The sequence below is a fragment of the Ascidiella aspersa genome, chromosome 1 (genome assembly GCF_963924565.1).
Source record: "Ascidiella aspersa chromosome 1, kaAscAspe10.2, whole genome shotgun sequence".
Taxonomy (NCBI): domain Eukaryota; kingdom Metazoa; phylum Chordata; class Ascidiacea; order Phlebobranchia; family Ascidiidae; genus Ascidiella; species Ascidiella aspersa.
Window position 1 is genome coordinate 11464137 of NC_139447.1, and position 16432 is coordinate 11480568.

At 38.7% G+C, this 16432-nt stretch overlaps 1 protein-coding gene across 1 annotated transcript in view; it reads right to left on the minus strand.

Annotated features, from left to right (window-relative positions):
- The window catches only part of LOC146167501 (neurofibromin-like), a 47829-nt gene that overhangs the window by 9879 nt on the left and 21518 nt on the right, over positions 1-16432 (minus strand). Inside the window, exons 29-53 of the mRNA XM_083391304.1 lie at positions 16218-16432; positions 15202-15285; positions 14629-14793; positions 13903-14015; positions 13206-13407; positions 12529-12626; positions 11906-12055; positions 11444-11524; positions 10837-10966; positions 10266-10438; positions 9507-9659; positions 9062-9181; positions 8296-8368; positions 7737-7892; positions 7106-7226; positions 6372-6581; positions 5778-5887; positions 5214-5384; positions 4325-4491; positions 3862-4040; positions 3217-3348; positions 2666-2790; positions 1960-2136; positions 967-1047; positions 241-381 (exon numbers count right to left, since the gene is read on the minus strand). Coding sequence (XP_083247430.1) covers positions 241-381; positions 967-1047; positions 1960-2136; positions 2666-2790; positions 3217-3348; positions 3862-4040; positions 4325-4491; positions 5214-5384; positions 5778-5887; positions 6372-6581; positions 7106-7226; positions 7737-7892; positions 8296-8368; positions 9062-9181; positions 9507-9659; positions 10266-10438; positions 10837-10966; positions 11444-11524; positions 11906-12055; positions 12529-12626; positions 13206-13407; positions 13903-14015; positions 14629-14793; positions 15202-15285; positions 16218-16432 — 3527 coding nt within the window. The remainder of the gene's footprint in view (positions 1-240; positions 382-966; positions 1048-1959; positions 2137-2665; positions 2791-3216; positions 3349-3861; positions 4041-4324; positions 4492-5213; positions 5385-5777; positions 5888-6371; positions 6582-7105; positions 7227-7736; positions 7893-8295; positions 8369-9061; positions 9182-9506; positions 9660-10265; positions 10439-10836; positions 10967-11443; positions 11525-11905; positions 12056-12528; positions 12627-13205; positions 13408-13902; positions 14016-14628; positions 14794-15201; positions 15286-16217) is intronic.

The following is a 16432-nucleotide window of genomic DNA, read 5'->3' on the forward strand; positions in this document are numbered from 1 at the left end:
GAAATTTCTGGTTGTTGATCTTTTTTCCATATCGTAAGATCCAAGCATACCCACAAAGGTGGTAAAAAATATCCAAAACAACTAAGCTAGCAAAAAAGGGCGCCGCGAGCTATTTATAATTTCTGTAGGGTGTATTATTGCAAAACTAAGTTGTTTTGGATCTTTTTTATAACCTTTGTGGTTTTGCCTGGATCATTCTTCAAGAATGTAATCCATAAATAACGCCAAAAACACATTTACCTGCGTCGCGAATAGTTCTAGTTCATCGAGGTGATGCAGGTTCTGCTCGAGTAAGGCGAGTCCGGCCGCGTACAAGTGCTCGGCGTTCATCTGCAAAGCGCAGATCGCCACCCAGAACAAGCTCGACTTTACCTCCAGGCTCTGTGCGAATCGAAAGTTTTGAAGTATTGAAACAGTTATTTCTAGTTGTGTAATGAATAAAGTCAATGACTTGACTTGATTTAAAATCAAGACACTGTTTTTACTTGGTTTGTTAAGTATTTTGGACAAATGACTGGACTCGACTTAAGTCTGTTGAACATTTTGATTAGGTCGAAATGAGGTTTTCAATAATCAGTTTGTTTGTAAAATCTTAGTATTTCTGTGGCCTAACCGGGAAATTTTGTTTTCTGGGGTAGAAATAAAAAGCGCTGTTGTACGTTGGTTTTGAATTATAGGACTGAACATTAAACGGTTTTGCAAAAGTTAAACGAATGATAAAAATTGAATAACATTTTTTTTACATGTTCTTAAAAGTAATTCCGTGAGTGTATTGTGACCTTGCGACATTAAATAAATTAATTTGGAAAAAAAGGTAAACACCCACGATATTGATACGCAGAATGAATATGAACTTCCAAAAAAAAAATTTTCCGAAAGAATGGATTAATTTCAGTGAAAAGCGTTCACCTTAAGTAATTGCAGTATTTACAGGTATAAACCACATATTTCAAACACGATACTCACCGCACGCGTAACGAGTTGAAGTCGTGTTAGTGCGAGTAGAGTTGACTCGAGTAGTACCGGGTCGACCTGTGATTCCAGCGACTGAAATAGAAACATCGCAAAAGTATTTCAGTGTGCAATCTTTTTTAGTTTTAAAATTAATTAGATTGGAACTTCAAAGAGTCGTATGCATGGGAAAGAATAGATATACTACGCCTGGTAGAAACAGCACGTTACGCGAGAATACATTTGTCGACGGAGAACCTGTGCCATGTTACCCAAAATAGTGTTTGAGTAATGAAAAAAGTTCATCTACAAATGCTAATCCAAATACTCAGTTGGCATCGGAATAAATGCGCGGTGCTGATGGGTATATTTGAAGCTAATTAACTTCCAATTTTTAGCCATATTAAACTTTACCCTAACTGATTCAAAAACAGGCGACTGTTTTGTACTTACGACCGCGGCACACTCTCACAAGCTTTTGTTGAAATTAAGCTAGGTTATAAACCTAAACTAAGTGTAAACTGGCTAACTCAGTTTGTTCGGTGTTGTAATGGAATAAGATCGTAAATTGTCGGCCGTAAACCCATCTTGTCACTATCGAAGTGCTCAGGATGCATTCACATTCACATTATACATAACCAACCCAGTTATAACACTAGGACAGAGAGTTTTCTTAGTCTTTTATGGCTAGGGCATCCCTTAGAAATATTATATAGATTGCGGCACCCCCACAAGATTTTACCGTAGGTAATTCAGTAGAATATCACAGTAAACGGAACTGGAACAACACACATTAGCTTTACACAATGTTAGAAGTTATAATTGGGTTTATTCCACTCTAATCTTTACACAAAAAAATGTAAGAGTTGAGCAAAAATTAGATTCTTAATGTTTCTCAAATATCTCGCGGGCGCGGCACCCTTGAGCATTAGAAATGGTATTCAAGGGTAACGCGGCACACCGGTTGAGAACCACTGCACTAGGATCTAGCAGCCTCAGTGATCTCACCTTGCCCATGATGCTGATAACCTTCTTGATGTGGCGCAGCGATGGCTGCTTGTTGATGCAACCCAGTACAACGATGGCGCGAGGTTGCAACGAAGGGTTGTACTGGAAGGCGAACTTCTCGCTCAGCTCGCGCCACTCGCTCAGCCAATCACAGTCCGGAACGTCCTTGACGCACGCCTGCAGCGGAGCGAAACGAACGAGTGATTGTTTTGTTGTTTAAATGATAAGATTAATAGACATTGTGTATAACCGCGATCAATCCTGCTGAGGTCGCAAAGGATAATGGCACATATATCACTAGAACAACGGCATCAATCGGAAGAGCAGATAACAGTAAAAGGGACTCTATTAAACACAGTTGGCAATAAGACCAAAATAGTACTAGTTAATACTTTATATTCGGAACACGGTCTAAATCAAAATAAGACGTAAAACCGTTGAAATAAGACCTGGACGTCCAAAACAAGTTTTTACATAACCAGACCCCGATCCTTGCTTTATCACTAAATTCTCTAATAATTTAAAACTTAACCTAACCAGTTATTAACCCCAAATCATTGCAAACAGTCTAGTGCATAAAAAGTGGGCTACATTTTTGATCGGCCGACCGATTTTGGTTATCTCTCGTTAAGATTTGTTTGTATTTTTTCAGTTTAATATTCGGTAAATTGACGGACATATTGCAATCTTTTTGATGTTCTCTTACTTCCATAACCTCCAGAAGACGATCTGTGACCTCGTTGAGGTAACACAAGTTGATGACGTTGTCCTCGTCGCGGCATCCGTTGCCATTGGTAACCAGGTGGCGTTCCGGCATGAGTGACGTAGCTTCTACGTAATATCAATACTCGTTTTAAAGTAATTTACAGTTTATAACTAGTCATTTATACTTGAAAAAAAAAAAAAAAAATTAACAAAAAAATTAAGTTAAAAGTCGACATTTAATAAAAAGATGTAAGACCCAATTCAAAAACTTCAAATTCAGTAACACCACTTAAAACCCTAATCTAAATAAAATGTTTTAATACTATTCGCCGAAAAATCACACAATTATTTTCATAAACAAAAAAGGATTAATTGGCAAGCGTAATAAGACATCTTTGCCAAATAAATTGTGCCGCCTGTTGCTTGTCTGAAGTTTTTAAAGTTTAGGCACGACCTATCAGGTATAAGAGCATAAAGCAGCCACTAAACAGAAACACTACTGATATACAAACAGCACGTAGCGATACAATACGACAGCAACTCGTTGTTTACCGCATATTTGCCCGAACTCGGCCTTCAGGGCTGTGTCGGCCGCAGACTTGACGTCGGAGATGCCGAAATAGAGGTAGAACTTGGGCAGACAAAACTCGGTCAAGCTCAGTCGGAGAACCTGCCTCGTTCGCTCTGCGGAAAACAGTTTGTTTAAGTTCTGTCTGGCAAAGAAGGACGGATTCTGAGTAGTTGGTATAACCATTGTCAAACATTTACAATTAGTAAAACGTATATTTCTAAGCAAACATCTAATAGCAAAAGTGTTTTCACGTTTACTTTGCCCCGGTCAAACTGGTGTTAAAAGCTTGAAGAACCAACACAAAGTATATGGCTTATAAAACGGAAATATTGCAGACATAATACCACTTTTTTAATTTTGTTAGACACAATTATTGTACTGGCTATACTTAAGATGAATGTATAAAAAAACATTTTTATTCTATTATTTAAACCTTCAGTATTCAGTGCGATAATTTTTCTCTGGTTGAAGTAAAATGCATATACATTGGATGGTCAATATTTTTTGCATGAAAATCAGCCCAACCACGAAACGATTGAATTCCGACCCTATCTCCGTTGTGCTTAAGGGCGTATCCCCCAAATTTTTAGTGATTGCACATCTTTCAAATAGCAAAGGTGCCTAACCTTTAAACTCTGGTCGGTTGCAGGTCAACAGGGAGTGGATAATGTTGACCACCAAGCCGTGGACAGAGGCGCGAAGGGAGATGGGGCCCGTGGAGAGCAACAGCGTCACCAGGTGGAAGAGGTTGGGCAGTTGAGTGATGACGTCAAGGTTGTTGTTGAAGGACAGCATCAACAAAAACCTACAAGGAAACATATTTGTTTTTTCTGCTGCATTTTGCATTCTATGGCGGTCACCAATCCAAGCACTATATAGGGCCTATAGGCAATCCAGATGTAGCTTACCTTGATTTTATGACAAGAATAGCTATCGTATTGCATTAATGATGTTCTTACCATACTGTCACTCTGATATTACCTTATTTTTGTGCTAGTTTATGTGGTAATAAACCTGTATCTTAAAAATATAAAATCAGCTCCAATAGCGATGGGCATTTCATTAACATTTAAAATTTTTGCGTCTTACCTTGCCAAAATAGCGATTTCCTCCCAGTGCTTGTGCTTCTGTAGGGTCGGGGTCGGTCGCAGCGAGGTCTTGTCAACGATAGTGCACAACAGGTTGATGAGCTTGCCCGACACCACCTTAATGTTGCTCACCGCCAGCGACACCGAAGTGTCCGCCATCACTTCCGCCTGGAAATTGGAAAAGGCGGGTTGAGTTAAGAGTTGCCTGTGGAACAGTGAAGGTGGCGATGAACTGTGTTTTTACTTTTCCGGTTCGTTTTTCAGATCGGAAAGCAGATTTTTGAAGGTATATGTATTATGACATCCATTTATGACGCCATCTCTTAAATTCCTTGCCTATACACTGGTCAACGCGTAGCAAAAACATTTTTAGGGGTCTGCGAAAAAATGTTTAAGAATCCCTGCACTAGACCATGTGTTCCCTGCCGGTGTGTCACGGTTAACAAGGTGAGAGATCGTTTAATTTTTTTGGGAATCTAAATTTTGGTGGCGAGGAAAGCACCTTGATTCAACTGCTTGTATTCGACGAGAGTACAGTGATTTATTTTGGTAATAATATGGCAAATTACTAAGCGTCTAACTATGCCGTAATCCATTCAACTTTTCTTTAGTGTGCCATGCGACAAAAAAGTTATGAACAACTGGTATATACTTTTAGTTACAAGGTAATACAATTTAAATTTGGTGGCTCTGATGCTAGATTTAAACCGACTGTACATACCTGTTACCTTATTCCATATTTACTAAAATCCTGAATTTTTGCGCCAAAATTCTTGTCATAATCACCAATAAGGTGTGCATCGCAAAAAGAACACATTCTAAAATGCTAAATAAGTGGTTAAAAAAATGTTTAACATTCTATTATTAAAAAAAGAAACACCTGAATTTACCTTCAAAGAACTGAGTCCTCCTTCGGAGCTTGTTTCGACGAAGGCTTCCAGTATGAGGTCTGTGAGTGGCGACAGCATTCCTAGGTTTCCCCAGACCTTAATCTGAACGCTCGGGTAGAAATCGCGCTCAGCAATCGTCAACTCGATCAGCTTGTGGATCACAGACTTTACCTAAAACATATAGAAATCAAAGTGCTAGCTGCTAAGAAGGAGATCTTTATCAAGCTTTTCCATTAGGTCAGTGGTTCTTAACCATAGGCAACCTGTCGAACCCCTACGTTATTCTGCAAGCTTTCGTCGAACCCCAAATTTTCGCTTAGTATTTGGTTTCTTCCTCTTAGCATCTGAAACTGGGCATAATGAAATTATAAACTTGCATTTACATAGGTTAAATTAGTCTAACTTTTAAATTATAACGTTACATGGCACCTTGGCACATAAAAGAGATTCGAATTTAGCTTGAAATAACAGCATTTTATTTGACTGGCCACAACGAACCAAAAACAATTCACAAACAAGCATGATACGCGATAAAAGTAATAAACATATTAAGCGAATACGGACCTTGTTTCGTTTGTACTCGCTTGGGCTGACGAAGGCGGGTAGGTTGAACAACCAGGGCTCCATGTACTCAAGGCAAAGGTTCTTAAGTGTGTCGCTCAAGCAACGGTAACCTGCAGAACAAACAATTGTTAGCAAAGTTTTAGCTCCGTGTAACGCGAATTCCTATAAAAGTGTTTTATGTCATAAAAGTGAGAGTTGTTATAGGAAGATATAGTTAATCAAATGGTTGTTTTGCGCTACTTTTGGGAGTGACATCCCACCAGGTTACGATGAGTTGAAACGAATCAGTCGGTTAAAATAAAGTTTTTTGTCAACACAATTTAAGGTTGGGAAAAAAAAAAAAAAAAAAAAAGAAAAAAAATGAATTTTGGTTACCAAATTCCTTTTAGTTACAAGTCAAAATTCTTGCAAATCTGCAGTTTAGTAGGTGTATCTGTAGAAGAGTATTTTCAAGCGTTTGCGTTCGAAAGGTGAGTTTTTTATTTTCTTGTTTTTATTTATGTGGTAACCCGACTTCGGTTTCCAGATTTATTTCAACTACCAGTAACTTGTATAGCATATGTTCCACGCACAACAAACCCCCCGGTTACAAACCCGTGATGCACTCGTCGAGAAACTCGAGCGTGAGGTGGCTCTCGTTCTTAGCGAGCGTCGTGCTGATGGACACGATGAAGAGGGTGTTGTTGGCCGGGATGCAGAGGCCCTCGGAGCCACAAAGGCGACCCTCCAGTTGCAGGTGGAAGCACGAGGTGAGCACGCACAGCAGGTTGTAGGCGCTTGATCGCACCACCGGGTCCGGGCAGCCTGCGCGAACACGTCACAATGGGCTTGGATTTGAAAAATGCAGAAAGCAGTGTTGTGTGCGAGCGAGTGATCTTTTAGGACGACTGGCACCTATCTCAAAACGAGCGTTTTTTTGGTTAAAAAATAATTTTCGTTAAAAAAAGAATATATTGTTCTCGTCGTGATATGTCATCCGCAGTTCCCTAAAACTTAGTTTATTTACAAGGCAGATAATTCCACTTTACCGCGAGATCAGGTTTTCTTTAAAACACCATCTCTGATAATGGTCAATTTAGTCCGATAATAATTTAATTGTTTTAAATTATAACAATTGCCTTATTTATTTTACTAGTCATGGTGATGTATTTTCATGAATAAATATTGCAACTAACGCTCTTCTAGGTTTTTCTATTTATACAGAAATATGATACGAAGTATTGGGAGTTTGTTTCGACCTTTTAAACTCTGTTTCCCTAATCAGTTTCGAACCAAAATAACAAAGACATTAAACTTTCCACAATCGATTTGTTAGAGTTAGGTTCTACCTAAATTCAGGAGCGCCATGTTGAGCAAGGTTCCCGGGACGTCTTTTGCTCCTATCTTGTGGTGAGGAGTCGACAGTTCAGGCTGGGTCAACTCCCATCTTGCGCGAAGGTGACGTAAGCCCTACGATAATACAACACGTCAGTAAAAAATAATGTATTTCTTATTATGTTTTTTACTCCTGGAAGGACAAAAATCGTATTAAAATGGTTTTCAGATATATGAAGGGTTGATTTTGGAACCTTAAAATATAGTAGAATATCCATGATTACTGGTATCAACATGCCTTTATGAGTACAAACAATTGAACAACTCTTTTTTATGGTATATTCGATGTTGGCAATATATTAGAGATCATTAAACGGAAATGAAAATCAATTACTCAAGTTCACTCCAAACCATACTAAAATTATACAAATGCTAGTTTTGAATGAACATTCTGCCCACTGGTCATAGTTTGCTAACCCCTGATCAAGTCTCTGGTCTAGAGTAACTGATAAGAATGTCATACAATATAACTTCGATTTAGAAGCATTTCGCCGTAGAAGTCAAGTAAACCAGCGCGCAACGACTAAAGCTACGAAATGCAAAGTAAGAAAACAAACCTCACACAAACAAACACACACAGCTCACCTGCGCGATACGCAAAGCCTCTGGGTGCGAGAATATGATCACCGCGTTGTCGCAGGCCACCTTGAGTCCGAACGTGTGGCTGTCATCCACCGACTGAATCGACTCGATCTCGCTCGCGTAAAAGATGTCGTTCAATACCACGTCGCGGTTCAGCAGCTGAAAAGGTTAGATTTACTTTTAATATATACACAGTGGAAGTCTCCATAATCTGTAAAACCGTCGAGAATTGGTTGAAGAAATTGCCCTGAAACGAAATAGAAACTGCTAATTGTTTACTTTTCTATGTTTTCCTTCCATTAGTCACTTCTTGAACGCAAGTATTTGCCGTTGAGAATTTGCAAAATTCATATGCTTGGTTGATATTTTTGGCGTATCAAAACGACAAAAAGCCATTCAAAAACAAAAATCTTTGTAAATAAAGAATATCAAAACTCAAAACACCTGTCCAGCTATTAAAAATTTAAAACTGTCAGGTTTTTAAAAAATTGAAGGATAAACTTAGTTGAGCGTTTTCGCAATGCTTTACAGCAATCCAAGTGGAAGGCAAATTGCGACCCACCTTGTGCTTTTCCACCGAGGTAAATTGAACAGCCCGGCTTCCAATCTTCAAGTCAACTTTTGTGGGACCAGACCTGTAAAAACGGAACGTTATAAAGCATTGTTGTCTGTGATATATAGTATTTCTTCCAAGCGTAACGTTGCAGGAATTTTGTCATTTGTATAATCACCACTAGAAGTATTTGTTACGCTTTAGTCCAGGGGTTCTTAAACTGGGGTCCATGGACCCCCTGGGGGTCCGTGAACTAGTTTTAGGGGGTCCATGAAGGCCTAGTTAAAAATCTAGTGTATACTTAAAGTTATTATTTTTTAAAAGAAAACACTTTAATTAAAAATTGAACGGTTTTGGACTGAATGTATAGTTAGACTCCATTTAACTTTCACATTTTTCGGACCGAAATAACAGAGTCATGAAGTCTATTTGTTTTGTGACGTCAATGTATGACGTCATTTTGGAGCATTTCTTGTCTACCGGGGTCCATGCAAAGCAAAACAACATTTTAGGGGTCCGCGGTAAAAAAAGTTTAAGAACCCCTGCTTTAGTCGGAACATTTTGATAAATATTTAGCTTTATAGATTGCTGTGAAGTAAGTAAAACCGTTAAATACAAGAACGATCCCACCGAGCAACTGATAACAGAATGTTAAATACTTAACATTTAAATTTTTTTTTTACTTCATTTATTTTTTTGCTATATCGGCACAGGATTTAAATAGAAATTCGACAATACAAATCTTGCTCAAGCAAGAGTTAGTTCTGCAACCGACCTGTAGACGTTCCGGAAGACGGCAATGTCCTCATCCAGGCTCTTGGTGGCTGAGGGGATCTTCTGGTGGTCCGGATCAATGTGCTCCTGGAGGTCCGACAGATGATCCAGGAAGATGATGCTGATAAATGCAAACGAATATACTCAGGACTATATATCGTTCACGCAGTTTAATGTTTTTTTGAACATACTTCGAAAATAAAGTATTAATACAATAACCAATAGTTGAAAAACTGTTTTTTTAACTGCACATTTTTCACATATAGCTTAATCATAAAGTAAATTTAAAGACTTTTATAAAAAACATAAGATTTCTCAAAAAATTTTCAATAGTACGCAAATTAATTGAAAGACTTAAAAATTAGTGGCAACCCTTCATCGTTCGACAAAACCCAACTAAAGTAAAAAAATTAAGAAAAATCGCACAACTTTGTCATTATACGGACTTGGAATGCTTGACTTTGTCGAAGAAAGCTTGGTTTCTGTTGACGTAAGCCATCACCCAGGTGTTCGGGTTGTACACGTAAACTGCGTTCAGGTTCTTGTAGATTTGCGGCGTATAGACCACCAGCCACTTGGGAAGGTACTGCTGTCGGAACCTGTGCGAACAAAACAAGAAAGCAAACTGTTAGAAACGCACCTTGGCAAAACAAAACTGACATACACCTTAATAAAAACAATTCAAAAGCATTTGAAGACTTTTCGAGGAAGAAAGACCTAGAAATGGACCGCTCAACATTTTTTTGGGATATATTCAAAAACAAAACAGTATAAATGCCATGGTCAACTTAACAAGAATTTCTTAAACAAAAATTGGTTTTAAAAGAGCCTTTTCTAAAACCACAACTTAGGATCGACATAAAATAAATTCAAAAACTATTCAAGGACTTTCGAAAAAACATAGCGTTAAGAAAACGCAACAAATTGGGTCATACCCGATATTAAACCGCACATTTCCAATATAAATAGCGTCTAAAATCATAACAATTTTTAGTTTTTTTTTCATACAACTTTCAACTGTGTTTACCAATGGTGTCAAATCACACGCAATCTGTTTTGTTTTGCTTCAGGACCGATTAACGCAAACATCTGAGAATTTTAAAACTTAAATCTATTTCAACTCTACTCTATCTAGCTTAAAAACCATTCCACAATGAAGTCGTACTGGTTAACCGCAAAAGCCCGTTTTCAGTTTCAACTCTGACCCGTTATTGGCTTCGACATGCGTCAGGTCGATGATGACGTCAAACTTGCGTGACGAGTAGGGTTTGAGAGCTTGCAGAATGTAGAACATCAGGATGTCCTCGCGGATCTCCGACTGGATGTAGCGCTTGGCGATGTAGTAGAACACCGGGTAGCCCATTTTTGATCGGCCGAACTGCGCAAGTGTGGAGTTGTGATGTTGTTAATTATTGCTATTGGTTTCGTCGAGCTGAGTGCTCGGACACTTTGCAAATCTTTTTTCGAAATTTGTAATCAGCCCAGCTACCAATAAGCAATATGGAAACTTGTGAAAAAAGAAACTTAAAAATCGATTTGCGATGACGCATTTATTTTCAAACTGTTGAGAAAGAAATGATTTTCTTGTTTGTAAAAAATTTGAATAAAAAAAAAAAAATAAACAGTGCGGCCAATCTCGAACTTTTATGAAATTACTACGCTTAGATTTGACTAGATGCAAGTTATATTTTTAGTGCATCTAATTTTCGATAAGACAAAAACGTAACTCTTTGCTAGAAAATTGTAGAAAGATTCCGTCTAAAGAAACACCTATACCTGATAGAAGATGTTAAGCCCCTTGACCATTTTGAACTGATCAGATTCGGCCACCTTCCTTTTCGTCATGAGCTCCTCAAACTTACACGGGGTGATGGTTTGGCCGGTGGTGCGCGTCTCGAGGACAGGTCTACACAAATACCGAGGCTATAGTGGTACAATTAGTAGGGTTTTAGTCTATGCTATGTTCTTTAAATTGATTGTTTTTCGAATGTCAAAAACAAACTACTAGTAATTTTTCCTCCCGAATATCCGCGCCGTTCGGCCATGTTTGAAATTCAAGTTTCAAAATGTTGCGCGCCTTGGTTAACTTTTTTGATACAGCAACATGTGTATTTAACAATCCCCTAAACTCTAAGACCACATAAATCCGCTTGCCTTGATAAAATGTTGTGACCCAGACGCAGGAACGCTTGAACAATTTTTGCCAACAGTTTTTTACATATATATTATACAATATACATGGATAACATCAGAAAGCGCGTTTTCGAATGCGCATAACTAGTATTTTAATATTCGCCTTAATTGATTTTCTTAGCCAAAACACGAGTGAACAAAACAAATTTGAAGAGATGAATGATCGAACATTTTAACATGTCTTCCTCACCTGGTGTATTCGGGAGGACCAAGATATGCAAGAAGCGTTACCATCTTGTCAAAAGGTCTTCTGCCAACCGCTTTGGCATTTCTGCGAACAGAACGTTACATTATTCAAGTCAGTGTCGCATTTTGATACAGACAAAATGCAGGAGTGGTTTTAGCGAATATTAAATTTTAACGCTAACCAAAAATACTTAAACTGAGCACCCTGTAAGGATTTCGCTAATTAAAAATTAGGTCACTACATTCTTAACAGGGGTAAAAAAAACAGTTATCTTGAAGAAGTTTGTTAAATATTAAAACTGGAAACACTCTCTTTCAAACAATAAACAAAGCTCAATTCTACATAAATATAAAGAGGAGGTAGAATATATAAAACTTCTCCTGTTTATATTTTTAAAAGAGACAGATGTGGTCCAGGCTTTCATATTGTAACTCGTAACTGTTAATCTAACCAATCGCAAAACACCTGCTATTAGCGAGAAACTGTCCGATCTTTTCCTGGTCATTCCACAGGAGGCGGTGCAGAGCTTGCACGTTCGATCCGTTCACGATCGGGTTGCTATGGACGACGCCCTCCAGACTGGCGCACTCTGGTGTCGAGATTTGCATAAAGAACCTGCCAAGATTTAAACGTGACAAAGTTAGTCTATAGACATGAAAAAAATTAGTCTTTGGAACAAGTACACCGAAAGCCATCGCAGACTCACCGAATCTGTCAATCAATGATGAAAGCAGGGCAGGCTAGAAAAACAACTAGAGCCTGCAGTGAGGTTCGAACTCACGACCTCCGGTCATACCGGCACCGTCGCTCTACCAACTGAGCAACACAGGATTAGAGAGGAGTGAGCCGAGAAACAGATACGCCAATGCTTGCCACATTCTGTTAGTACAAGCAACTTCACATTAAAGGGGATCTACAATGCCATATCATTATTCAATGAAAGATGTAGGCGTAAGGTTTAACTGCTATAGACAATGTTGGAACCTTTTTTTGGGGGGAAAATTTTGGTGCAAATGTGGAAATGAGATATCGCTTTAAAATCTGATCCAATTTACGCCATCATGCAAGTTTCTATATGTTGTACTTACTGCTGACAAACGTCAAACCGGGCCTTGACGAATTCGTTGAAGTGCTTCATATGTTCCTCCTTGGTGAAAACCACGTGGTTGGCGATTTTCTGCATCAGCTAAAAAAATAAAATAAAATAGGACGTTGGTATTAAGCGGTGTTCTAATTAAATACAGGTCAACTGCGAATTATATTTGTCGTGCTACGATTTGGCGACCTCTGTAAGTGGCTTTCTTCAATGCGAATGACACCGAACGATCGCACACATAATGAATGACAAAATAACACAAATATAATTAACAGAGGACCTATAAAAAGCCTTAGTAATCCTTATCATTTTGGTCACCCGCACGGGGGAATAAATGGTTATAACGATTTTTAAGTATATTATCTTAATATTAAAGAATTTTAAAATTGCAATTTGTTTTAACAAAAATCAACAAATGTTTAAATAGTAAATGGGACCAACTGCTTTATTATCAAAAAAATATCCAAATTTATACGAGATTTAGATAGGGAAAGCATTTGACACACGTATTGTATATTGTTCACAAAGTTCCCATGGTCATAATTGACTTGTTACTATCACCATTTTGTCACTTGGTGTAAAAAAAACATGTCAACCAAAAAAAAAAAATTATCTTGCCTAGAAAAAGACGCCTACTTGGATTTTCAATCAAAACCAAAAAACAGTCACCTTGCACACTAACTTAAATGCCTTGGCTAGGTTAGGCGGGATTGGCTTGTCGCTGAGTCCCATTTCGTACGGGGTGGCGATGGCCGGGTTGAGGAAGCGAAGAAAGATGGCGCTGGCCACGGCCCCGGTTCCGCTCTCGTGGAAGCGCTGGGAAACCACCTGGTAGAGGCAGTGGCACACGCTCTTCAGTTGCGGCGGAAACCTTTGCAATGTGTAATGTTGGTAAAAAAAACAAAAAAAAACGTTATACTGCGGGGCTGGGGCGCCACAGTAAAAGTGTCCTATTACTAAACTTGGAAGCATGATAGGCAAAAATGTCTTGCTTTGAAATTTCTTTTATTAATAGGTTTCAATTAAACCGATTTTCTGTTCTGGGGTAGCAATTTAAATGCGTTTGACATATATATATTGGCTTGGACGTGGTTTTATTAAAAGTTATTATAGTTAAAAGTGGAATACATCTGTTTAGTGTTAAATAAAGCGGTCTGTTGTTTAAATTGTTTTCAATTTTTACGAAATTTATTCTTTTAAATATATTTTTAATCCAACCACCAGACTTGGTCTGACAATGACTTAAATACTAAAATCCTGTACATGAAGCGGGCGAGAAACCAAATGCTATCATCCACAAGAAACGATAGAAATCATGTATAGAACGTGATTTAATCGCTAATATTAAAACAAAATAGTAACTTACTTGTCAGTTGAAGTCATGATGCGAGTGAAGAACCTCTCGGTAAGACGCTGAAGGTTTGCCCTGCACTGAAGGATGTCCACACCGGCACCGGGCTGTATGCGCTTCTGGTCAACCTGCAATGCATTGGCGTGTTTTAGCCGTGTGATTTTGGTTTACTGGAATGTGCCAAGAGTCGATCACGGCTCATTAACCAGTCGAGTGCTTTTAAATGCCTTTAACTTTCATTCCATACAGTTTATGACAATTAAAATAGTTTAAACAAAATGGGTTTATATCAGTAATATTTTTCATGTATTTCTGCGTGTGGCGAATATTACTTAATTTCCAAGTAAAACATATGTGAGGTATATAAGACCAACAATGCAATAAACAGCCGAGAAAAACAAGCCTCAAGGTGCTGAAGTAAACAGTTCGTTTAGAAAACTTAACCACAGCTATGCTACTTTACTGAAATATTCCCGACTCGCTCCCCTCTAAGCCTGTATTGTGTAGCTCAGTTGATAGAGCGACGGTCCTGGTATGACCGGAGGTCGTGAGTTGAACCTCACGGCAGGATAGTTGTTTTTTCTAGACTGGCCTTGCTTGCACCATAATCTTGACCAGGCTGAATGAATTTCAGACTGGAAGGCATTCGGCGCACAGGCTGCTATGCGATATTATGACATGCCTTAGTTGGTTAAAAAAATGCTAAAATACCTTTCTGTTTATTAACAAAACGAATTATACCTCGAACTGTAAAGCGACTATCTCGGGCCCGAGGCTCCACTCGATCAGTGGCTCGACCAGATTGTGGAGGTAGCTGGCCCCGTACACCTTAAAGCAGAACTTCATGATCTTGCTGGCCAGGGAATTCCCCCGAAACAGGGTCTGCCCGTTCGGCGCCTCTTCGACCTCAAGGAGATAAAACATTGCGTTTTAGAAGGTGGAAACTAACATAAATAAAAATACATTAGAAAAAATATTTAATTTATTTCACACGATGCCATAATTGATTTCAACAATGACATCAAAAGTTCACACACTGCCATCATCTTGTGTTGTGGGCGCTGGTCCTTATTCTTGCCGCCCACAGCGCATTCGAAGTAAGTTTACCACTTTCATGGCAAATAAGGACAGAATAAGTTTAATATACATGACAGAGTTTTGTCGTTTCTTTGTGCTGAATTTACACATCGTCACACATTAATATACCAGCGGCATGCGAAAAAAACACCACATGTTTTTTTCATCTCTCATTTATCATTTCAAACTTATTTCGTTTTTTTGCCCAAACAACATTTCTTTCGTAACGTCTTTTACCTCCTTGGTAAACATGTTCCACAGCAGCTGATACAACAGGTGTTTGGCGTCGAACAGCGTCACGAACACACGGGCAAGTTCGTCCTGAAAATACAATAATCGTCGGTTATACGTCGATCCGTGATGTGATAACTTCTAAAGGGGCATCTACTTGTGTTTTATCGCGCTTAAGTACGTATGCAATCATAAAGAAAACACTAAAACGTGAGATTTAACGTGCAATTTTTCTGTCTATTTCTGTTGTGTTTTGAAACAAAATTGTGAGACATCGTCATGATATGACAAATCGGTTAAAATATGTTTTTATATGAACAACGTTTGAGACCAATAAGATTGTCCTGGAAGAGTTTTTCTACTATTAAAAGTTCTTTTCGACAGGCCAGTGTTACATAACCACATAAAGTAAAGGCTTTTCTTCGTTAGTTTTAAGGCTGCTTCACTGACATGACGTCACAGTCGTTACAGGTATGGCGAATGCGCGTTTTATACAACCGTTAATTCAGAAAATCTTTCAAATGAAGAAAACAATCGTGTAACAAAATAACACCAAAATTGGCTTTAGAAATACCCATGTGGGTGGCAGAAAACAAATTTGATAAGGAGTATTTTTTACCTACTTTAATGCTTCCAACTACTGGAATTTAAAAATGTCTGCTGGTATATAGTTACGCAACCAAACGACGAAGACTTCGCCTTAGTTTTACTTCACGTATTTTCATAGCGACCGAAAATATATTTGTTTAAGGTTATTTCGCCAAAATTAGCTTTAGCGGCAAAAAAGTTTGGTTACTACTTTTCAAAGTAGAAATCACTGCTTTAAATCGCAAATTTTGGCAGAATTCCTACATTGATTTGGTCACCCTACTGTCGAATGTGTACAAATACTCCCACTTGGCGTCGGGTATCTACTCTAAACCTATATTATCGTACATGCCTAATGGAGACATTGCTTACTTATGAATAGAATCCCAGTCAGCAGTGTCATGTAATCTGATCGGAAAACCGGCTAGACTCACCATGTAGGTGGTGTGCACAACGTTGGCGAGCGCGTTGGCGATGGGCAGTTCTCCGTTGTCGCCCATCATAGTAACAAGCTCGACCAGTCGTTCGAAGCGCTCGGCCGACACGCTGTCGCCCAGAGTGTCGAAGCCTGCTGTTCCCTGCTGCAAGATCTTGATGAGGACTTCGAGGAAGGCGGCGCGCGTCTGAATGTCGGGGTGGTACGCCAGGC